The 24,925-nt window shown below is 38.3% G+C and overlaps 1 protein-coding gene across 6 annotated transcripts in view; it reads left to right on the top strand.

Moving 5' to 3' along the window:
* The window catches only part of LRRIQ1 (leucine rich repeats and IQ motif containing 1), a 157,618-nt gene that overhangs the window by 68,402 nt on the left and 64,291 nt on the right, over positions 1-24,925 (top strand). For 5 of the 6 annotated variants that reach the window (XM_074941955.1, XM_074941951.1, XM_074941950.1 and 2 more), the window contains 4 exons: positions 3,672-4,154; positions 6,591-6,801; positions 8,574-8,693; positions 24,129-24,218. In XM_074941955.1, coding sequence (XP_074798056.1) covers positions 3,672-4,154; positions 6,591-6,801; positions 8,574-8,693; positions 24,129-24,218 — 904 coding nt within the window. The remainder of the gene's footprint in view (positions 1-3,671; positions 4,155-6,590; positions 6,802-8,573; positions 8,694-24,128; positions 24,219-24,925) is intronic. The other variant, XM_074941953.1, reaches the window with a different exon arrangement.

Here is a 24,925-nt window from a genome sequence, read left to right as displayed (position 1 = left end):
GTGGGGAAAACTTTTTAGAAAGAAGTCTGACAACTTTGAACATACCTTTTGTATTATTACTCTTTTTACAATTTATAATCCTCACATTTTGCCCTGATGTAGTCACTTTTGTCTTGTCTGCTCTGCCTTTGAATCTGTCTGCTCAATTCCTTGTGTTCTTTCCTGCATTCCTCAGTCTTCAATCCTCTCTCTTTGACTCAGTGAAAAAACAGCGCAAGATCAAACACCTTTTCAGTCAACAATGGTGTGGTCCAACACTGATTTTTTTTTTTAGAATGTGTGCTTTGGCAGCTTTGAGCATGATGGTTTCATTTTATTCCAAGTTCATTCAGGTTTTTCTCTTTTCACCTATGACAATGACTCAAACCTATATAGAAATTATATAGAAGTCTTGTAGTCTTTTAATTGATTTTGAACAAGACCATACACAGTGGACCTGCCAAACAGCTTATCTTTTTCAGTTTTAATTTTATGTTTGAGGCTAAGAGTTGGTCTGACCGGCAGTCTGCATTCAGGAAAGTCTTCGTCCATTGGCCACTCAATCGCAATCATCCCTGTATCATTACATAATCAGTTTTGTTCTTTGTCATGTGACCTCAATATATAAACATCTAGGATGGTGGCTGAAAATGGTGTTTGTAATGACCAGATGATTACAGCAGCAGAATCTGACTAAGTGCCTGTAGCGGAGTGTAGCAGGGTGGTCACTCCGCTCCTCCCTAGAAGGGCTTAAAGCAGCCCAGGAGAGGGCTGTGGGAGAGAAAAGCAGGGCTGATGGAGAAAGCAGCCACAGCTGTAGCCAGTGCAATCTGTGCCCAGCTGGCCCTTATAAGAGGGCAGTGGGCCAGAAGCTGAGACAGTCTCTCTCTAGAGGTTGAGAGGGAGGGCCCTGACTGCTGGGATCTGAGCAGGGTACCTATCAGTGGAGCAAGGATGGGGAAAGGCCAGAGGAGCTGGGGAACTGTGGCCTGAGAAACCCCCAGGCTGCAGGCCTTGATGAAGGCCTAGGAAAAGGGTACTGGGCAGCCCAAGGGTAGGCAGAAGCAGCAGGTCCAGACCCTCATTGCCGATGATGAGTGGCAATTATACTGCAGTCTGCCTCAGGAAGTGGGGGCTAGATGGTGACTGGCAGTAGCCATATACTGAGGCGAGGTGGGGATAGAGGGTGGGGGTTCCTGGGGGGGGGGAGGGAGACCCAGATCTGTGGGGGTGCTGCCAGGGGGCAGCACCCCGGCGTGAAAGGGGCACCGGGGTCTGGGAGGGACTCGGGGCCCAGTGGGAAGCGGGACACTGGCCTGCAGATGGCGCTCCGGAGGCTGGAAACGCTAATTACCTGGACAACCAGCAGGAGGCGCCACAGGGGTGTGTCCCGCCCGCCACAGTGCCTTCCTCTCTCATTTTTCAAACCCAGACCATTGTTTCCCATTACTTCCTTAAGAGCATTTACAGCTCCTACTTTCGCGTTCGGGTTTCCAGTTACAAAGGTGCAGTCTTTGCTTGGTGTTTTAATGAGTGTCAATCGTAGTATTGTCCGTAAATTCTGACTCAGTGAGTGGAATGGAAATTTCTGACAGCCAATCTGAAATTCAAAAATAAGTGGTGGATATGAGATTGTTTGTTTATTAATGGTATCACTTTTTCTAGTAATGTTGTCATTGTTACATTTATTTGCATTTCTGAACTTCAGAAATTATGAGGGCTGTTGCATAATGTTTGGGTTGCAACACATGTAGAAATTTCAGATTGTCAGTGAACTTTTACCAGATGGATTCAACAAGGAATGTAACAAGCATTAATATTACCACTCTTCCCACCCCCCTTTTTTTTGGCCAAATGGTATTAAGATATGTTTAAGTGGTTTGTGAGATATGATAAAAATAATCTGGCTTAGACTGGCATTTTCAGAAGAAGTTGCACTGGTGATGGTCTCAAACATAGTGTCTATTGTTGAGCTGATAGCATTTAGCCCATCATAATCAACAAACTTCTTTGATGCAGTATATCTTGCAGCATTTGGGAAATGCAAGTCCAACCTTTTGGCATGTTTTCAATAGATCTATCTTCTTCTAAACCTTAACAATATTTCTTTCATTTTCAGACATGTCAACCTTTTTCGTGTGTTGAAGTCAGCAGGTGCAGGTGTAATTTATCTTAGTTCCTCAAGCAAATGTACAGCACTGTTGGTTTTAATAAATCTTTATAGATAAAGTGCTGCCATTGTTTTGGATTTTTTTTTTAACAAGAAAGAGAAATGCTGCCTAATGGGCAACAGGACTCTCAAGTTGTTTGGCCCATGTATCTGCAGTAAGTTATCTGGTTCTAGTGCATGGACCTAATTTCTATTAAACCAGTTTTATGCTGGTGAAGCTCCCTTTGAGTCAATAGAATCAAACTGGTGAAGAGAATCAGGCTGTCTTTCTAGCATGGCCTGACTCAGTTTCCAACATTTCATACATTTGGTAGAAATACAGTAGAGGAATGCTCATATAAGGAAAATCAGTGTGTGGCTTTTTACACAGCCAGGCACTATGAAAGCCTTGTCTTTCAATAAGAAAATATGGCAAGTATACTGCTGTCATTCTTCTGCGACAGTTGCAGGTCTCAATTCTGCCAGATCTTGTACAGGAGCCTTCTAGGTTTCCACTTCTCTTGTGCCACTGACCCCAGAAATATTTATTGACTAATGCTGTGCATTCGTTCTATGTAAGTGATGATCAGCAAGACATACTCCTCTGTCTGCAGTACCTGGTTATTATATGCACTTACTCCTCCTATTCATGTAGGAGCTACAACACATAACCATACTTAGTGGAGAGAGGAAAGGAAGGTAGGACTATGGACCCAGCAGCCAAACAGGAAGGCAAGTGCCCTGTGTTCCTCGTTTCCTCTTACGTTCCTTCCTCTACTCTAAGCTGATTATCATGCCTTAGTGCATTTAAACCTACCAGTCACAAACCAGCAAAAATCCATGAAAACTTCACCAGCAGTTAGCTATGGAAGTGGGAGGCCACTGAGTAATTCTTTGAAACCAGCAAGCTGGTGGAGAATGGCAACCTGCCAAAGTATTTTATTGTTGCATTTCTCCATTTTTTAATAGTCTTTTTATTCTCTTTTAGATCCTCACTAGACATTGTGGCTTGTTGGTTGGAGTCTGAGTTTTGTTAAGTTCTGCTCTAGATTCAGAAATATTTAGTACCATCTTTACTTTGTCTTGCTTAGTTCCTATTTTAGAATAGATTCGTAAGGTTATTGGTGTGTAAAGTAAAATAGATTCAAATCCTCCAGAATTTGCTGCACTATGTGCTCCTAACCACACTAAAATTTTCAGTGAAATAGATACCCCAGTACGTATTTCAAACCTAAAGTCTGAAAACCGAGAAAAAATAATTTTCTAATCAAGCTACTGGCTTAGTAAAATAAACAAACTGATGTGTGTTAGTGTATTCAAGATACTGGAAAAATAAAGAGGGGGAAAAGAAACAATTTAAGAATATTATAAATTAGCAATTAAAGCAGGAGTCATTTAGTACTCAGTGTTCACAATGTTATGTGTGTGCTAAACTCATCCAATACGTGGCTTATGTACATTAGAAAATAAAGGCATGCTTGATTTAAAAAATATAATTCCAATTGTCTAAAATAAATGTAACTGCATTTTTATCTTTCTTCAGAAATGCTTCTGCCTTGGATGCTGCACAGAGTCAGTGCTGGTATTTTAAGGAGCTGATGAAACTTAGTAATGAACACCGATGTGCACATGAATATGGAGACCTAAACATTGCTGACAGAGATGAACCAGAAGCACAGCAAGATCATTTGAAGCAAACAGCCACCGACAGGCTACAGCAAAATAACCTCTTTATCGCTGGTGCAAAGGAAAATAAGCAGGGCTTGTTGAATCCTTCTGAAAGATGGATTACTACAGGCCACATTCAGCCTATGTTCATTAACTCCTCCGTACCTGTGCCTCAAAAAAAAAGTAATCAAGAGCACAAAATAAAGAAGAAAAGTACTGAATGTTGCATCAGTCAGAAAGGGGAGCACAAAGATAACAGTAAAATATCAACCCCAACTACAAGAAACACATTCAGAGAGACAGTCATTGCAAGTAATGAGGGAAAGAATCTCCAATATGTTGAGAACAGTGTGGAAAAGTAAGATATAAATGTCAAATATTTGCCATAAAAACCCAGTTCTATTTCTGCATAAATGTAATGTAGAAAGTTAGTTTTCAAAATAGTTTCCAATGGGATACAAACTTACAACTATTATGTTCTATTAAGGGCTTGTCTACACAGCAAGTTACCGTGCTGTGAATCTACGGCGCACTAGCTTGCCATGCAGCAGCATCCTGGGTGGACCACAGTGAAAGTCCTGGAGTGTGGCTTAGCATTCTTCTACTTCAAAGTGCAGTATGCTGTATATTACACACAGGCTTGCTGTGCAGTAACTTGCCATGTAGAAAAACCCTTTGTCTTTTCTGTTCACCTCCTATGTACTTTTTTAATAAGAAGTTTTAACTCTTATTGTCCCCTAATCTTGGTTAAAATTAATATCCTTTATGTATGACCGTTCTGTGATATTTTGTCAGTGATTGCATTTAAAAAATATTTTAAAAATATATTCGAATTGAAAACTGCGTGAAAAGTAAGGAGAAAATTTTAAATGTGACTTCTATCTAACTTTTCCTTTCTTGGTACTAAATACATGAACCCTCTGCCTAATTGTATAAAACAATAAAACAATAGTGTAGAGGTTTTTTACCATTGTTAGTAAGATTTTTTTTTTTCTGAACTTCATTAGGGCTCAGTCCTAATCTGTGCTGAGTTTACAGTTGAGCAGGTGGGAGGGAAAGGTGGTGATAAAGCTGTGTCTCCATTCTCCTGACCCTAGGCCAATCACATGCAGCTGTGCTGACTGAAGAGCCAACTATCTGTCCTTCCCTTGGCATTCCCAACCTGCCTCTTTCCATCTCATACAAGAGGGGTTGGGGAGCATAGAGCCAGCTACACTTGATTTGTGCCATCTAAGGATTCTCCTGTGTGAAGTGGAATGCTCTGTTGCTGTTTAGGGCAGATTTCTAGCTGCTTTGTAGTGACTCCAGCTACACAGGTAGAACGGGAGGTGAAGATTTGGTCCTATGTACATAAAAGTTCTGGTATGACAAGGTGTCCAGTTTAAAAAATACACTGTACATGTACAAGCCTGGGGTACATTGTGAGGGGCAACACTGAAAGGTATGTTCCTTCGGTTTCCTTAGAAGTACAATATGCAGACATCATTCCCTGTGTTTTAGGGTTTTTTGTTTTTGGTTGTACGTGGGAATCGATTAATTTATTATGAATATATTTATTGAGAAGGACTGCAGAATTCACAATGGACTCCAGTGGAGATGAGCGGGAGCATAATAGCCCATTATGAAACCTTAGTGTTTTTGAAAATCTAAATCCTTTTCTAAACATTGCATTTAAAGTTTTTTAGTTAATCTTCTAATATAAATTTTTCAGGAATTCTGCTGTTGGAAAGCCATTCTCTTAACTGTGAGTTGCACCCAGTGGCGGAACATTTTTTATAGTGAAGGTGCTGAAAGTTATTGGGCAAAAGTGTAAACCCTGTATGTGATAGAAACTACTTCAAATCAGGGGTGCTACTGCACCCCCAGCATCCTTAGTTCCCCACCCCTGGTTGCGCTTGCTCATCAGTACTTAAGCAAGGTTTTAAAATATACTTTTTTGTGGTGATATCAATTATTTTTAAAAATTTCCCAAGTATTTTCTTAAAAGTTAAGATTTTTAAAAAGCCACATATTTTCCATTTAATATTTACTTATCTCTGAGTTAACTTGTTGACTTCAGAATATTCCTGTGGGAGGTTGTGACTTGTTTCGGAGTATCTGTTTCACTGTAAGCTGCTTCACATTTTAAGCAGCTATACCTAAATAAGAAAAAAAAATATAAAAATATAGAATTTTTGGGTGTTTCTCAGTTCTTCTGCTCTTTCATTGGTTTGTTGATATAAGAGATGCTAGGGTTTTTTTCTAACATTTTGAGATAACTTAGAACTGCCATTAAACATTAACTTCTCTGTAAAAAATTTATCTGCAGATCACTGTAGGGAGCATGTGCCTTGGTTTCTTGAATTCCCCAAACCTTTAGAAAGCAGCAACCATTTGACAGATCTGAATAGTCTGATTGTAATATAATCAAGGCTGTTTTATAGCATTTAAATTAATAACTGTACTTTTTAAACAATAAGCAGAATGGAACTTGAACAATACTTTAACCACTAGGATTGCCGTATGAAATTATAAACTATATGATGATTGCATAAGCCTAACTACATGGCACCCCGTACATAGCTGTTTTAAATCATTGTGGAGATTTAAAAGAATCCCTAATGTATTACTCTCTTGAATAGTCTTGTTGTTTAAAAAGTAAAAATAGGTAGAAGCTGAAAATGCGTTTTCCAAGAGTCTCTCAACCATTGTGTGTGGATAAACACATGTATGCATAATATCTAATGGGGAACTTCTTTACCGTTACTGGTAGTGTCTTCAGTTCCATAAAACTTTCTTTTTCTGGTGTTGATAGCTTGGCAGCTACACTAATCCAGTCATATTGGCGAGGCTACATAATTCGCAGAGATATTAATTTCTGTGCTAGACTACATATGGCAGCAACAGAGATCCAGTGTGCTTGGCGGAAGTACTGTGCCAGGAGAAACAGTGTCTACTGCAAAAAAGAAAGTAATCAACTCACAGATGCTATAGAACAGAAGCATAAAGCTGCTACCCTTATTCAGGTTGGTTTGCTACAGTGTTCTGTTCATTTGTTACAGTTAGACTTAGTAAGGAATGATCTGATTGATTAGCTGTATTTATAAGTAATGTTCATTCGGTTTTTTCCTTGAACCAAACAGATGATTCCAGCAGAAACCCCCCCTTTTTTTTTGTTTAATAAAATCCTGTATAAGCATCACAAGTTTTTGTCTTTTACAAAATACTGTTAAATTAGTTGATGCTTGGTTTTAATTTTACTGTGGTGACTTAGGTAAATAATGCTATGTACCCTGAACGTTCTAAGTTCTAAAATCTTTATAGTCCTTTTTAAATTAAAGGAACATTGCCAGAATGTTTAGCCTTATGTAAACCCTATCTTGAAGGTTATTCCATATTGTGTGTGTTGGGTGAAAACGTCAAAGGTACCTAAGTGATTTAGGATCTTAAGTCTCATTTTCAAAAATACCTTAGGCACTTTGAAGCCTAAATCTTATTTAAATATCAATAGGATTTAATCTACTAAGTATCCTACTTTAGAAAATTTTACTGCTTGCCTCATGGATTTCATCACATTGTGGCATCTGCTCAACGTGACTTGTCTTCTGGGAATGTAGAATGGGTGTCAGGAAAGGACCAGCATTGTGGGGAAATGCTGTCTTTTCCTTCTCTCTGAATTCTAGAAATGGGCTCTCCAAGCACAGGTCACTTGCCCATGAGGATGCCCTGTCCTACCACGTGTGCTCTGGAAGAGTTGAGGCTATAACCCAATCTACAAGCTTTTAACCCAGCCAATCATAAGTGCTATGGTATTCCTGATTTAACTTTAATTGTATGTTCCTAGCAGTTAAAGCCCAACAGAGTAACCAGTACGAAAGCAGATCTTCAGTCTCAGCATTTCATTATGTTTATGATAAATCATTAGTTTGTGGCAGCACACTGCAAATGATAAGGCAAAGCAGATATAGGGCTGCTATTTGCACATAATTTTTGAGAGGGAGGAGGAAATGGCAATATCCTCTAATTGATACAGTGTAGGACATTCTCAATGAGCAAGGAAAATTGCTTTCCAAGTTCTAACACTGTCTACCATAAAACAGGAATTTCCCTTAAAACCATGATCCATAAGACTACAGTTATAAAAAATAATATTCCCATGTATAATGTACCTTTTATCCTAACGTATCCAGTATGTCTTTGTACATGTTCCTACTGACTTGCATCATGTTCTGGTATGTAAGTGCTCATTCTTTTGCTGTATGTTCTTTTTTTTAGCTAGATGATGATGATAAAAAGCCTCTTTCTTAAAAAAAAAAAAAAGAGTAGACGGTGACTGTGAAGATGTGGTTGACTGGTTTAGGTTAATCACATGAAATGACAACAACAATTGCCACTTGTAACCACTGGAAATTTGGTATAAGTGTGTTTTTATTTTTGTTCTCAGTAATTTGAAAGTGAACACTCAACTTTTTGTTATATCTTCTTCCCCCTCAGCTTAGAATAGGCCCTGTAGGAATTGTCAAATAATTAATTAGTTGACCTAGGTTTGTAGTTGAGGGAGTTTCAAGATTCCATTCTGCTTACTTGAGGAAAACCTCTTGAGTATTCTGGGCTTTAGACATATGCTGGCATTTAATTTGTCTTGTAGTTTTAAATGTCACATAAAGTTCAAAAAACAGATCATTGAGCTATTAAACCAAGGTCTAAGATGTTTTATCTTCCTAATGGGATAACATAGAGAATCTGGATTTGGGTTTGATCTATGGCCTTGTATAACATGCTTTAAATTTTTGTTTAGGCATTTTGGAAGGGTTTCCTCTTGCGGAAGAAACTAGCCAGTGCTCTTGCAGCTGTTAAAAGTGATGAAGTGGAGGATGACTATGAAGAAGTAAATGTGGATGATTTTACATTTGATGAAGTAAGCACAGTTGTTAACATAAAAGCTCGCCTAAAACAGCAGTAAACCTACCTACATTAGAACTGTATGTTGGATGTCCTAGATATCCTGAGAGAGTGAGAGAGAGTTACATTTTGTGTATATAATTCATTTAAATGTACTTGTTATGGATTATTGGATTCCTGGTCGCATTGATGTTCCAGTGCTACTATGCTTTTAATGACATACCCACCGTGGAACCTTATCTATTTCTAGAACCTGAAGGCAAATAAATGGATCGAGCAAGTGATTGTTTTTGTCCAAAAATGTGCAGTTTTGTAACCCTTTTAATAATATTTTATACCCTGTGGGGTAAAAGGTACAATGTAGTTTCAAAAATATTACAAAACCGTAATTTTTGGAGAAAATATGGATTGGCGTTGACCCTCCCAAGTGGTCCCCAGGTTCCCGAGTAGGTGTGATGTCACCAACATAGTGATCAGTCGGGTCATTTGGCAGATTGGGAGCTATGACACTGATGGATGCAAACTTCTAAAAGAAAAAACATATTTGAAATTAAAGGAAAATATATCTGCTAATTAACATTAAGGGATAACTAAATAAATAAACAAACCACCACCATCAACAGGAAGTGGAGAAAGCTGCTAAACAATTCAGCAGTCTCACCTGTCTTTTTGAAAATGACAAGGAGGATCAGGGTTCTTAATACAAGAATAGTTAATGAAGAAAGGGATAGTGAAATTGGGAAGGAACAGGCTAAAGAAGCAGTACCCCCAACGTCCATCTGCAGTACTATAGGAACTACACCTCTACCCTGATATAATGCAGTCCTCGGGAGCCAAAAAATCTTACCGTGCTATATAGGTGAGACTGTGTTATATCGAACTTGCTTTGGCCCCCCTGCTCCTTGTCCCCTGACTGCCCCAACGGCTATCCACACACCCTGTCCCCTAACAGGCACTCGCCGACAGCGGCAGGAAGCGAAGCAGCCTGGCCCCAGCCCGCTCCACTCCGCCAGCTCCCAGCTGTGGCACTCTGCTTCCTGCCGCCTGTGAGTGCGGGGAGGTTGGAGAAAGGACGCCCCCTGCACTCACTGGCAGTGGGAAGTGGAGCGACACGGCCCCAGCCTGCTCCGCTCTCCTTGCCTCCAGTGTCCCTCGGGGTGGGGGAGGTTGGGGAAAGGTCCCATGCTCACTGGTAGCGGGAAGTGGAGCAGCCCAGCCCCAGCCCGCTCCACTCTGCCAGCTCCCAGCCACGGCGCTCAGCTTCCCGCCGCAGGTTATATCGGGTCACGTTATATCGGGGTAGAGGTGTATTGGAATAATTGTCAATAATATTGGCAGTTCAGGGAGGATAAGTGAAGTTTCAGAGGACTGAACTTGAGCAAAAATATTCATTTTTAAGAGATGACAAAGATCACCAAAGGAATTACAGAGCAATAAAGTAAAGTTCAAAACCTGGTAAATTGATATATAAAACATTTAGGCAATGTTCTACAGCATCTAGGGAATCAAACAACTGCCAACAGCCAAATCTTTTCACTAAACATGGAAAAGGAACCTTACACAGCATCATCTTTACTTTCCTGCAAAACAACAGAAACTCCTCTTTGAAAGTACTTGCATGGTTGGGGCTCTGTTTTTGGAAGCAGTTGGCAGAGTAGACTCCAGCAAGGATTTAATTGTTGCTCAGAGCCAGTCAGAGGGTCATTTCAGGGGAGAATTAATCCAGTGTGAATTAAATACTACACAGTACAGCCTACCACTTCTGGAAACTGGATGGAAACTGAGTATCTGTAGGAGCAATTCTGGATGAAGAAAGTTACTCACCTGTAATTGGAGCTCTCTGAGTTTTCTGCACATCCTCATTCACTCACCCTGCTTTCCTTGTCATGATTTCAAGTACAAGAAAGGAACTCATCGTGGCTGGCTCCATGGAACTGTATATGGCTTTGTCATGGACATTTGGATCTGGGTGAGCTGTGATGTACTGTATGGAGCTCATGGGTGCTTGCAAAAGTCCTGTGTTAAAATCCCACCATAACTTCAAAAGGGAGGTTGAGATGACTTACTTCTGATGTGGTTAACCCCTCCTTGGCCAGAGATCACGTGTTCTTAGGGCTCATAAAATATTTTTGCCTTTGCCGTATACCAAAATGGGACTGTACCAGTATCTAGTGACCTGAGGATCAGCCACCTTTTGAGGACCCCAGTTAGAGTTGCAGTGGATTAAACAAAACAGGAATGGTGTTTATTATATAGACATACAATTTATTACTTATGACTTGGAATAATTTTTAACAATCAAAATTAGTTTTTCTTCAGTCTTTGAGTAGCTATAAACTTTTCAGGGGTATATTTTCAAAAGGGCAGCCACCCTTTTGAGAGTGCAAATCAGACAGAGGCACAAGTACCAGGAAATAATTTTGCGGGCATAAATGGGGGTTTGAACCAGCAGAGTAGGCTTAAATTTTACCTTTTAATGTTTAGGATTTTAAAACGTATCCAACATAAAGAGCAACTGTGGTGTTTGCTCCCATCTTTCTCTCAAATAATACTCAATACTAGAAAGTTGCAGAACTTCCTTTCTCACACAGGGAGGAAAATATCTGTTCACGTGTATCAAAGAAGGGAAAGGCACATATGTTGTATTGCATTTTACACCCAGTGAACCAGATCCTTATTTAGTGTAAATCAGTGTAGTTGCATTAAAGTCAGTGGAACTATGGCCTTTTATACCACATGGAGATCTGGCCTGGAATCTCTCTATATTCCAACTATTATAGTATTTTTCTAAAATGAATAACAGTGGTGTTTATAGCATGTATTCCATATCAGAGTGCTATCATGTCATTACCTGAATATTCTTAATAGTTGCTCATCTAGGTGCAAATACAGAGTCAAGCACCTGGCCTGAATGTAAACGGGAGGAATCTTTCTACCCCTCCCAGGGTCATGGAGTGATTACTCCAGGCTAGGAGGCAAAGCAGTTTCTATGGCATGTTACAAAGTGAAAAGGCAGGTGAGGATTCATGCAGTGATAGATCCTTCCACTTTGCCTGTTTCTCAGTACAGTTGCATCAGGAGGCCTTGCACAGCTGCAGTGAGCATGAGGTGCCAATTCCCTGCATTCAGCTCATCCTTCTGCAATAGACCTGCACTAGCTCTGTTGTCAGGGGAGTCACTGAACTCATGGAGGCGGGAACTGGAATTGAGTCTAACCCTAAATTCACATATTTTTGTGTCCAATTAAAATTACTATATTTTTGTATATTGATGGTATATTTTGCCTTTAAAGGGTCATCCAGAATGTATAAATATCCAGAGATCTGTCACCTCAGTTATTTAACATGGTCACATAATATTTGGTACATTGACTGGTGGGGAAGAAGACTTCTGTAACATCTGTTTTCAAACTCTAGGAGTGCTTTCTCCCTGCCTGGCTGCTCCAATGATTGCATTCTGGCTTACTAATATGGGTGACCCTCTATCTCTTCTGCAAGTTCCTGTCCATATTAACTACTCTTCTAGGTGTTCCTGTACATCAAGGGCAAGAAATTCTGTGTCTGGAATGATGGAGGGTTTTATACATCTTTGCTGTCATGCTTTTAGCGTCTATACAATTGAAATGCCAAAAGATACTATATTAAGCTTCTCCATCCAGTTGTCTGCCATTAATTACCCAGAGCTCCCATTTAACCCTCATATAGATTTATCATAATCTGCTCCCTTATATAAATTTATCATGGCATGTATGATATCGTTATATAGATGAGGTAATGTGGGGTCTAGCTAATCTTTTCCAGCTCATAGCCTAGGGGCTTTATATATAGTTGCTTCTAAAGAGTCAAGAACTTTGGGTTACACTCTTACTAAAGTACTTGGAGATCTGTGTGCCAAGAATGTGCTAATTGTATCAACATCCATTTCCATACTCTGTGAGAAGAGGTCATCAATGCAGCCAGTATTGTAATTGGCTTTAATATCAATACTTTTAGAGGGACAAAGGAGGAAAGTGAAGTGTCAATTTCCTTTCTTTCTCTCTCCACACAAAAATCCATATGTATCTCATTGTTTGTAGCTTGGCTCATGAAATCCTTTTAGCTTTAGAACACGGGATATCTTCTAACCCACAGGCTAAATGTGAGGAGAAATTTTATTCATCATTAATTCATTTGTTTTTAAAGGAACATCAATATTTAATGTAGCAATAATAGAAAAGAAAGACCAAATTCTTTCAAAATAAAATCTAATAAATAACAAATTCTTGCTTCCAATTGAAGCTCTTGTCTTTGAGAGTTGTCCTGGAGAATTCATAGATATATTCAGCATCAGCTTAAACTTCAGAAGCATTCACTTTTTCCAATCTTAAGAAAAGTGATGAAAGAAATATTTGAGAACATTACTAAATGAAACAATCCTCTCTTGAAAAATAATTACTATTATCTTCTTACGAAATAGAACAATGTTACACAGCTCTTAAACTGTTGATTTGTCATGCAACCTTTCTTTCCTAAGCCTACTTAGGACTTATCCTTCATGTTGCAAACTACCTGGAAGTAAGGAGACAAAGATGGCTTGTCAGTCACAGCTGCTATAAGTAGCTCAACCCACCCACTTTCTCCTCACTGTTTTTCCTCTTTCTCCTGGTAGCCTGAAGTCTATACATTATTTCTCTAAGCCTTTTCCCCCCTCTTATCAGTTCTTGAGCTCCTAAAGGAAGAGGGAGATAGGGAAGGAAGGAACAAAAACCAAATGATGTTAGGAACAAAACAGGCAGAATATGTGCATCTTGTAACCATGTGCATTCTTTGACTGTAAAGAGTCCATAAGTTTTGTCAGGTTCTAATAATTTATTCCTGTGATTCTTAAAAGGGAAAAAAGACATCACAAATCTCCTTATGGAGACTATGCAAATACAGTATTATCTTTGCTTACAAACAGGCAGATTTCCCTGACCCTGTATCAATCAAGTCCTTCAGTTTTAGGCATGACTGCACCTTGGGTTGAGGAGCCAAAAATGCTGTTGATATGACTTTCTGTGGGTCCTTACATTAATTGTTTATTTTGTACCCTCCCCCCACAAAAAATAAATTTTGACACACAAACAGTGACAATTATTGATCTGCAGGGGTGACTGTCCAACAGAGAGACATTTTGGAGGGCCCAGCACTTGGAGGTTCTCAAAACCTCTTTAAACAGTGGTAGACTGAGTGCAGATCTCAAAAGAATAGTGGATCCAAGTCCTAGACTGACAAGACACTCAGGGACCAACTGTTTTTAGAGCTTCATAGGACTCGTTTCTAAAGAAGAGTTGAAGCCAGGAGGCGCAGAATGTGGGGACTCAGGTCAAGGCAGGTGACTAGCCACCTTCTTTGCTTCCTGGTCCAATTTTTCTCCAGCAGTGGGTCTTATGAAGATAGATCTTCTTAATAATTAAGTATCCTGTGTCTACCTTAAGCATCTTACATTGTGATTTTCAAAAAAACAGGAGCCTAAAACTATGTTCTGAAGTCCATATTTAGACACTTAAAAAGTAGCCTGTCTTTCAAAAGTGCAGAATGTGCAGCCACACTCCAATTTTGAAAATCTCTGCCTTGGGCAATACCTCAACATTTATCCTGTTCCACTATTAACTTTTCTCTCCGGCTTCTCTTCTTCTGATAAAGCTGCAGCCCCCAGCAATTGTAGCATATTCTCTGGTGGTGATATCCCATATTGGAAATCTGGAGGCCAGTATACTCTGAGTTATGTTTAATAGAGAAAGCTCCAAGTGCAATATTATTTAGATACAGAAGCTTTGTGGTCTTGCCACAGTCTAGCAAAGCTGTTGTAGTTTGAATTCCCTAGCTTTATTTACAAAGTTAGGATGTGTGGGAGATTTGGTTGTGTGGACACATCATCTGGAACGTGTAGGGACAGTGGTCTGGTTGGGATCTTGTAGAGAGCGGTGGAATCAGAGGTAGGAAGGCAGCAGGATTCTGGGAGCCTTTGGAAGGAAGATTGTGTGGGGATCTTGGAGCCTTCCAGAGGAGGGCTGAAGGTGCCAAGAGCCTGGGGATTCTTGAGGTTGCTGAGAGGGTGGGATTGGGAACTTCAAAAGGGTTGGGTAAGCATCCAAGCATTTCTGGTGCTTATGTGAACCAAGTGTAACCTCTGAAGCTTATGAGGTTCACTCATCTGTACTTTGTAGTCTTTTATTCAAAACAAAATGTAGGAATTGGCTTCTGACCCATAACTTCCTTTGAGCACTATCAAGCTTAGGGCACAAAGCACATTTTGGAGAAAAGTTATGTGTATGTCATGAATAACTTCTGTAACACTATCATAAGACTTGACCTCTTTGGAGTTAAGTATGGAGTGTTTTCATTTGTAAAAATTCCAAGGTTCTGGAGATTGTTTTATTTTACTCATTTACTTGCATCCTCCTTCATATACTGAGTAGTCAGCTAATTCTACACAGTCCTAATCATATTTAGTTTTTAAAAAAAAACACAGGCAATAGGAATAAGAGTGAAACCAATCATTAGAATGATTGTCTAGGGTTACTCTAAGGATTTTGGCAAATGACATTTGGCGCAAGCATTCAAAAATATGGTCCTGCTTTAAGTTTTTCTCAGCAAAATGTTATCGTTTTTTTCATTGTGTCCACTTACAAGAGAGATACAGAGGATTATGCCACTATAGCTGTACTTTTCTTCTAAATTAACTCTCTCTTAAAGGAATGTTCTGTAATAATTACTCTACTTTCTTATGTCTTTAAAATCTCTTGAGATCCCATGAGAACAATTCACTGTTGTGATATTTCTTTGGAATTCATACAACACCTCTCTCTACTTTTCTTGGCTGGAAATATTGTTTGGTTTTAGCAATTAGAATAGTGTTTTAAAATAATCTCAGTTAGTAGTAGTTCAGAGTTGTTTCTGAATCCAGGTATAACAGGTTTCTAAAGCTTCCTATTTTTGTAGATAGAGGTATGCAATAGCCATTTTCTATAATCCTTATTTTTGTATTGCACACAAAGTTTTGCACAATTTTTATTAAATTTACATATCCTGATGATCCATATTTTCCTCGCTTTGCTTTCAGAGTGGTTTGCTATGTGGTTTTACTTTGTAAAATGACTGAGACAAACACAGCACTCCAAAATTCCATTTTAGTACTGATTTACCTATGAAATGTGCTGTGTTTACAAATGGAAATTTTTCTAACTGCCAGCCTTGCAAAACTCAACTTGGGATCCAAAAGCTGAATATTTTCCGTGGCATCTTCACTAGTCTGCGCTACAGAGATCTCCTTTGCAGATTCACCAGTGGCAGCTGAAGTGTTGGTATCAGGCTATGCTGCTTCCTCTTACTGGTCAGGCATTCCACATCCAATGGCAGAGATAGTCATCATGCTTCAAGCTCGCCCACTACAAACAAAAGTGTATACCCATTTTGCTAGCATGTAAACAGTATTAACCTTTCTCCATTCTGATTCTGTCTAAGGGACGTTTTTTAAGAGCAACTTTGGAACTTATAGGAATCTTGCTTTAAGCACACATGCTCATTTTCTCTTTCTCAACTCCTCCACCACAAATAACAGCAGAGCTAAGGAAGAAGCATTGGTCAAAGGTTAAAATGCTCTTCTGGGGAGCTTACCTGCTTACTTCTACCAAATAGAATAGGTGAGGTATCAGGAAAAGTAAAACCAACAGAAAAAGGCTACATTATTCTTATTGGCTGCAATTCTAAGATTCTATCCATGTATGTGATTCATCAATAGAACTGTTTGAGGAAAGATGGAACTTGTGGGACAAATTGATTTAAAACAATTCAGGATGATAGCTTTTATAAAAACAATAGGGCCTGGTCCACCTAGTTGCACTGTTTTTTATGCTTGTGTAACTCCACTGACTAAAAGGTGTTTGGACTAAGGTGTAAAATCAATGTAATGCTGAGAAGTATCAGGCCCAATATGTACACTTTCTGTAACACATAATTCATACTGCCTCAACTTCCAACTTTTATCCAATCTTTTTGTTTGAAAATATTAAAATCTTCCCCCTTTTAATGAAAGTTGTAGCAAATCTGCCTGAGGACACATCTTCAGTATATGTAAATAGGTGTAGCTCCATTGGATTCAGATGAATTTATACTAGCCAAGAGTTTGGCCCTGAATGTCTAAATATGTTTGGCTTCCTGATTCCAAATTAAGCTATACAAGACAACTCCTGTTGCTTTCTTGCTCTGGAAAACTAGCCTGTAGAGTAATCTTATTTATCAAAATTCTGGGGATGAAAGAGAACTTTAAATGCACTAAAAAAATTCAGATCTCTAATTTCAAAGGCAGGTTTCATTCACAGTCAATCAGCAATATATAAACAACTGGGAAAGAATAGTTCAGGGCTCTTGTGCCAGGAAACCTGTGAGTAACAATTGCATGTTTTCTTGCAACTTTTGCAAGTACTTAACTTTACAGAGAAGAACTTTGTATCAGAGATACTAAGATTCTTGCAGAAAACAAAAGCTAGATTAAGTGGTGAAAAGGTTTGTCTTGGAGGATTGAATGGAATACACCACGGAGAGATTTTAGCCAGAAATCAAGATAGAAATTTGCAGCTTTCAGCCAAATGAAAGGCAATACAGTCATTTTTTCTCTGGTATGTTCTTTTCTACTTCCATCATCCACAAAGTTGGCCACCATTACGTGGTTCCTTATTCCTGACCCAAAGAAGAGAGAAAACAACAATATAGCCCACTAAATAGCCAACATGGGGTGAAGAAGTTTTAGTCTATGGCATGTCACATGGAAACAAAGTGCTTATCCTCCGCATCTTGGGGAGTGACATTTCTGAGAACACTGTTGAATGTATTCCACTTGCATTGTGAATCAGAGCATTATTTCAACACTGAGCTAGACTGTTACTCATTTCTATTGAAGACCAACAGCAAACTTGGTTCTGTACAAGAACAAAGTGAAGACATCCCCTACCATGAAGAATTTAGTTTAAATACAAAACTGAAAACACTTCAGGCATGGGGAAGATAAGCATAATGATTAATTTTGAGTCATTTTTCTATTTGTTCACTCTTTGTTGTCCATGTGGAAAAATGAATGTTAAAAAGAAATTTGGATGCAGAGAGGATGGCGGTGTGGTAAAATCAGGATGAAGAGGACATTCCTTACCTAGAGATGATGTGAAAAAGGCATGGTGACAGGATTGGGAACTGGAGATGAATGACTTCATTGGCAGAGCAGAAGTCAGGGAAACTGATTAGACAAAATCTTATGATAGGTATAGACTGGAGCTGAGTATAGAACAGCCTTGAGTGAAAATAAGCAGTGGATTTAGCTGTTAGGCCTGTGAAACTGTAAAGAGAGGCTGTTTTTTAAAACAAGATTTACTCATTGCCTTCTTTCCTTCCATTCTTCTCATGCCACCGTCACTCCCACAGGCCAACAGGGCACCTGAATTCAGAATAACTGTCAGAATAATTGTTTTCATTGCTTTGTTTACATTTGGAGGATTCCAGCCAATCACTCCCAAATTTTGGTTTTGAAGCACAGTATAAACACAAATATGACAATTATTCTGGACAGCCCCATGCTGTACTGTAGGCAGAGAAGGGGTTAAATGAGGGGGAAGAGAGTAATTGAGGAGGTCAAAAGGATTTTCTACTTTTAAAAAGGTAACATTCAACATTTTGAACAGCTTCTTGTAGGTTTTTTTTCTTCCCATATAATATGTAGCTATTTAAGTGAATACTTCAGTATAATAATGAATTGACTCTACTGTCTAGAAATTCAGTAATATATTATGGGATTAATAAAAATATATCTTAGGACATAGTTAGTACTTGTAAACAAGAAGAACTGTCAAGCTATTATAATAACTGAATCATGGGCTAAATCAATTTAGAAGCCATAAAGCTATTGTGTGTTTGTAGGCAGGAGTTTAGGTTAATACATTAACTTGAAGAATCCTTGCGTAGTTGTTTGTTTGAAATGCTGATTTATTTAAATATTTTGAGACTCTTCCCTCCCTCTTCTCCTTCCTGTCAATCCAACCTCTCCCTAATTTGTTTTTGTATTTTTGTTAACCCTCCTGCTCCACTTTGCTCCTGGAGAAGACTATGGTCCAGTCCTCTCCAAAACTATGTATGTGCATAACTTTACTCACATGAGACCTGTCCATTGATCTCAGTGGGGCTGCTCACAAGAGTAAAGTTACTCTGATGTATGTTTGCATGATTGGGATGTAATCTCCACCTCCCAGTAGGCCTAATCCAGCATACATTCAATGGACATTGGATCCAATGAAAGTAATTAATTTTTTTTGTAATGCAGTTGTATTTTTATAAAAGATGAATTAGGACACCCACCTTCTCTACCCACTGCCTTTTCCTTCTTAAGAAGTCACTGACCACCTCATCATTGCTTTTATTATTATTATTATTTAATTAAGTTTATTTAAATTGTACTCAGCAGAATTCCACACTTTTACGTGCTGACAGTCATCTGCAAAGTGCTGAGCTCCCACAGCTCCCACTGACTAACATTGGAATTGGGGGTGCTCTGCACTTTGAAATGTTAAGTCCAAAATGAGGACTATTTAATAAAAGCAAGATATATAATGCTCTAGAAAGAGATATTGGGATTATTTTAGAATTAATAGATTAAAGGTAGGAAAGAATAGCTATATATGAAAAGGTTATGTAGTAAACTATGGAGTGGAAGAATTCACTGTTCATTTGGAATTCATTTATGAGATACCAGAATACTGGGGTAAAATAATCACAGGATTACATTCACAGAAGCTGAAAGAATGTGATGCAGTGAATCACTGAATGAAGTTCTTTATCTAATCGATATACCAAAATGTACTTACAGCATAAGAATTTTGTATTACTATAATATATATGTTCATTTTAATAGTTCTTGCAATATGAAGCAATGAGGAGAAAAAATACTGTATTTAATAAAGAATTCCATGAGCTAGATTGAGCATGAAGGTATAATCTGGACATTCTTGTGCCCGCTCCTGGTAAATCAGAAAGTGCAAACCTTTACTGAATATTACTCAATATATGTGTATTCTTTCTTGGAAAAACGTGCAAACAAACTAGTGTTAAAAGGTCAGACTGAAAGGAGGTTAAAGAATTTATTTTGAGATTTAAAAATGTGCTAGTGTTTCTAACTTGCAACCAATTTATGTATTATCTTTGCCAAATCTTCAGTTCCATTAAATGAAGCTTTGTAAATTTCATTCTTTATTTTGAAACAAATAGAACTAGATGTAAAATTCCAAGGGTATAATCCTGCAGCGAATTGTACATGAATAATTGACTTTACACATGTGAGTTAGGTCCATTGAATGGAATTTGCAAGCATGCGTAAAGTTACTTGTATACATTAGTGTTTTAAAATCAAGCGCTTAATTTGGTTTCAGAAATATATTTAATATTCAGCAGAGGCTCTTCGACGTACACACACTTCTCTAGTAAAAATGGAATTGGTATTTTTTTATTTAGTCCATATAATCATGCTTTCTACTTTTTATACATCTTTAGTCTATCCCAGCTTGCATTTTTTTCCATCAGAGTATATCCGCAGTAGTATTGGGATCTAATTTTAAGACTGTTATCGAAAAATCTGTTTGTGTATAAACTTTGGTTTAGATAGTTATACTTCAGTACTATATTTATGGGAGGACTATGAACAGGAGTTTCTTGAGCTTGGTACTGTAGAAATCTCTAGGGATAAGCATAATAGAATAACATACATTTTGAAAATCAATGATGTGTTTATTGTTGTTGGCCAAAGCAAATGACATTTTAGTATATTTTTAATACACAGTACATTCTTAGTAGTGCTAAATGTGCTTCGTATTAACAAATCTGATCTTAATGATAAATCAATTGTCTTGGTAATGTTTTGTTAGTTACTGTACCTTTTATATCTTTGAATAATGCTTTACCATTCTGTGCTGTGGTGTCTTTTTTTACCGGACAGCTTTAGACATTTTATATTTTACATACAATTAGTGAAACAAATGAAAACACTATTAAAATAGTAACTGATATAAAATTCAGTAAATGGTATAAACTGAATTTAAAAATTACAGTAAGGCTTCAACATGCATTTAAAAGCCAAAGAAAGAATATTAGTAAATAATGCATCTCTAAAACAAAGGGATCCAATCCATACTTCAGGCAGGGACCATACCGGCATCTAGTCTGGCCTCCTGCATACCACAGGCCACAGAGCTTCTTCACCCACCCATTCTGACAATAGGCTCATAATCTCTTGCTGAGTTACTGAAGTCCTCAAATCTTAAAGCTGTCTAGGCTTCTATGTTTGTTTGGGGGTTTTTTGACTGATTTCTGTAGCAAATGAGCTCAGTTTAGAGTAGAAACTTAAACTGCCAGGTCTACAAACTTGACCGGAGATCTGAGAGTCAAGCTTGGGTCTTATTCTGCATTAATAAATGTTTTGCAGAATCTCCTTTCAAATATGCCTGTGTACCACAAGTAGCTTCAGTGTGATTACCCAAGAGAGATTGATTAGAATTCGGTATTATCAGGAGTAAGGCACTGCAGCTATGCCTACTCAGTACTCCTGACACCCTAACGAGTCATCTGGGCTGCCTGACAGACCATCCTGCCTGACTGGATGAGGCAGCCAGTAGGCCAGTTCTGAAGATCAACAGGAGCTGTAGCTTGTTGACTGCCCAATGCACATGCACACAGACTTTCTGCCTCCTTGTGCTTGTCTCTCACCAACCCCTGCTCCTGCTCTGCTCCTCCACAGCTTCAGCCCAGGTCCTGCCCTGCATCCAGCCTTGTTCCCATCCTGTCCCTGCCTTGCTCCTCCCTCAGAACCTGCCCTGCTCCTGCCTTCCCTGACTTCTGGTAATCCAGTTCCAACACTCAGCTCTGATTCCTGACTGCAACACTGCCTCAACGCTTGGCTCTGGCATTTGGACGCTGACTCTGATTCTGACCTTTGGTCCTAGTTCTGGTCCTGTCTCAACCCCTGGCTCTGGAAATTGGAATCTAGCCACTAGGCCTGACTGCCTACTACCCAGTCTCCTGACAAATATGCAGAAGAAATAACAGACTCCAGTACACACTTAGTTGTGTTGACTTGGTACTACTAACAGAGAGGGAGGAGATTTTTGAATAAGAAGGCTATCATCTTTATACAGCTGCTTTTTGGAGCAGAACTTCTAGTGTCAGTGAGACTACTTCTGATGGTTGCAAGACTGGACTCAGGATGAATGAAGGGATGCTCATTTGAATAATCAGAAGTTTTTTTCTGCTAGTTAATTGAAACTGAGTACAAATTAAAGAGGGCATGAAGAGTACTCATTTGTAAACTAATACCTTTTTCCAAATGAGATGTTTGGTAGTCTCATTTAATGTTAAGAAAAATACGCAAATTTGACTCCCTCTAAAATTGTTCTTTTTGTCAAGATTGAAGAGATTTTTAGCTTCAAAACCTCTTCCCACAGCAGATAAACTACAAGGCCAACAATAAGTATATACTTTTAAAGTCTGATGGATGTCCTGAGATACCATTCCAAAGCTTAGAAGCAAGTTCTGTGTGGAAAATCTGGGAAGCTCCCAATTCTAGCTCTGCTGGGTCATAGACCTATCAAACCTTGAATTAGTCACTGTTTCTGAGTCTGAACATTGTCCATCTTACATCTCAGATTGGTGGCTTTTAAGGTGTGGACTGCAAAGACAGAATCCACATCAGAGTGGCACTTTGATTTTTTTTTTTTAAATGGGGGGTGGTTTGAAGCTGCTCACTGGTTAGGAATGTTAGAATAAATTCCAAAGTGGGTTGATGAGTGGACAGAGGGCGAATGAGACAGTCATAGGTGCATGATAAATTTATCTGGCAAATGTGTTTTGACTTTATCACTCTGATATTTCCTAAACATGCAACTGATGTGAAGGGGTTTAAAGGAAAACCTAAAAAACTTTGTTCTTGAAATTAAACGATAAATGGGAAAGAACAGCGATGCTACATCAGATATAAATGAAGAGGGAATAGAATCTGATCTAGATTTTAAAAGAAATTAAACCCCAAGTACCAAATATGGCTAATTCCATCCTATCAAGCTTAAGGAAATTATAGAAACAAGGAGTCTAACATGGAAGAGTTCTTATGATTTAAAACTTGCCTATAAACTCTGAAAAACCTTGTTTCAGGAATTTTTGAGTAAGTATGGAGGAAGGATGATGATTCAGCATCATATAGTACATATAGATAAGAGCTGTTTTAAAATTAGTATAGTATTTGACCATCATCCAAGGTTACCTGTTCAAAATAGGTAAAATATGAACCTGTCATCTCCTCTTCAGAAAGAATCTGGCAGCACCCATTGTTCACCAATGTAAGATTATGCAAAGACTTGTAAAGCATGCTAGCCAATAAAGAATTACTGTAATCACGTCTTAAGGTATTCAAAGCTGGGAGTTCTGATGGAGGCAGAAATGAATGCAACCTAATAATATTCCATAAATGGGAGAAAGATGTTCTAGCCACATAAATTAGAGGTTTTTGGAAAAGGGAGTAGGATTAGAATGAACTGCAAGGTTCTTTGCTGCTGAAGTAGGAGCAATCTGAGTGTCTGAGTCTTCAGTAAGAGAAGCCAGACTCTTAGAGGTACTTACTTATTCTCATCGGGATGTGCACTTCTATCACTTGTTTAAAAGTGTTAAAAGAAAATATGGTAGAAAAAGTCAATGAAGTGTAAGAAAAAAGTTAGACTGGCTGAGTTTTCAATTAGGAAAAAATAAAATACCCTTCAGGATCTGATTCTGCGACCCTTGCAAGTTGTTCTATTAGGCTATAAATCAGTTGGACTACTTTAGTGAATGTTTGCACATTTTGACACATTGATTTCAGTGGGACTCTTCACCAGATAAGTACAACTCAACATGAGAAAGGGTGACAGAATCAGGCATGCAAACAGGGATTTAAAATAGTAATTGTTCAAAAAAAGCTAACAAGCTTCTCTGTGCCCTTAATATTTGAAAACTACTTTAGCTCTGTACTTTTCTGTTTTAGTGGCTCTTATTTGCTTATTTTAGCAAAGTTGTTGGAGTAAAATAAAGAGAATTTGAGAAGAGGATAGAAACAGCTGAGTGAAAATAACTATTAATTGTGGATTTATTTGTGTCTTTTTGTTCTATTTCTACAGCACCTAGTACAATAGGGGTCTTGGTCCATGATCATGGTCCTAGATGCAATGATAATACAAACAGTAAATAATAATAGAAATCAATCCAATGCAGCACTTCAGAATTGTGACTGTGATTACATTGCAGGTGGCAATTCTGATATACAACGTGAACACATTTGAATCAATCTGCAAGACAATTTAAAAGAGACTTTGTAGAAATTATCTAAACTAAACTGTTTTTATCAGTGCATTATTTGACTTTACTCATTCATACAGGCTGCCTTAGAGAGAGAATGGCTAGCTTTGGATTCCACCCGCTTCCCTTCAAAAACACTGCTGCTCACAAACCAGCTGCACTGGCCAAAGGTAACATGTCATGGAAACTTCTTAGTCTTCAGTCTTTGTTCATTCCTTGAGGATATGCTACACTGGGGTGATTAATACTTCAATTTATTGACTTGAAAAACACAATTACTTTTAGAAGCCTCTGACTTCCTCCTCATCCCCAGATGTAATTTTTCATGTAGCTTTTCTTTCATTTGCTTAAATTTTTCTTTATTTTGGATTTCTTTCAACACTTTACTTCACAGTAGCTCAAAAAAAAAAAAGATGATGTGCTTCATCTGCACATTTGGCAATGGATTAAAAATTGCTCGTTGACACAGTACTTTAAAAATACTAAAGTCTGCATTATATTGCAACAGCTGAGGACTTTCAGAACAGCTAAAGGTCACTGAACTGTAATATCTGTGAGTTATTTGATAAACTTTGAAGTTTCAGCTTTCTGGGGTGTTTTTGTTTTTGTTTTAGGTTTTTTCCATTTTTCTTCTGCTGTATATGCAAAGTATTCTTTAAAATATTTTTGCCTGGATTCAAATAATAGCTATTCATAAATGTATAGTGACTTAAACTTTTTTTTGCTTTTGAGATATAATTAAACACACCATCTTTTTTGCAATATTCCACAGAGCATTTAGTTAATTGAAGATAAGGTCCATCATAGACCTTATCATGTTTTGACTATACCTCTGAAATACAAACAAAGGGCACGACTCTGCAAACACACTTATGTT

Source organism: Natator depressus, chromosome 1 (assembly GCF_965152275.1).
Source record: "Natator depressus isolate rNatDep1 chromosome 1, rNatDep2.hap1, whole genome shotgun sequence".
In the NCBI taxonomy this organism is placed as follows: Eukaryota; Metazoa; Chordata; order Testudines; family Cheloniidae; genus Natator; species Natator depressus.
Note: the sequence above shows the minus strand (reverse complement) of the source record. Positions and strands in the feature narration are given on the sequence as shown.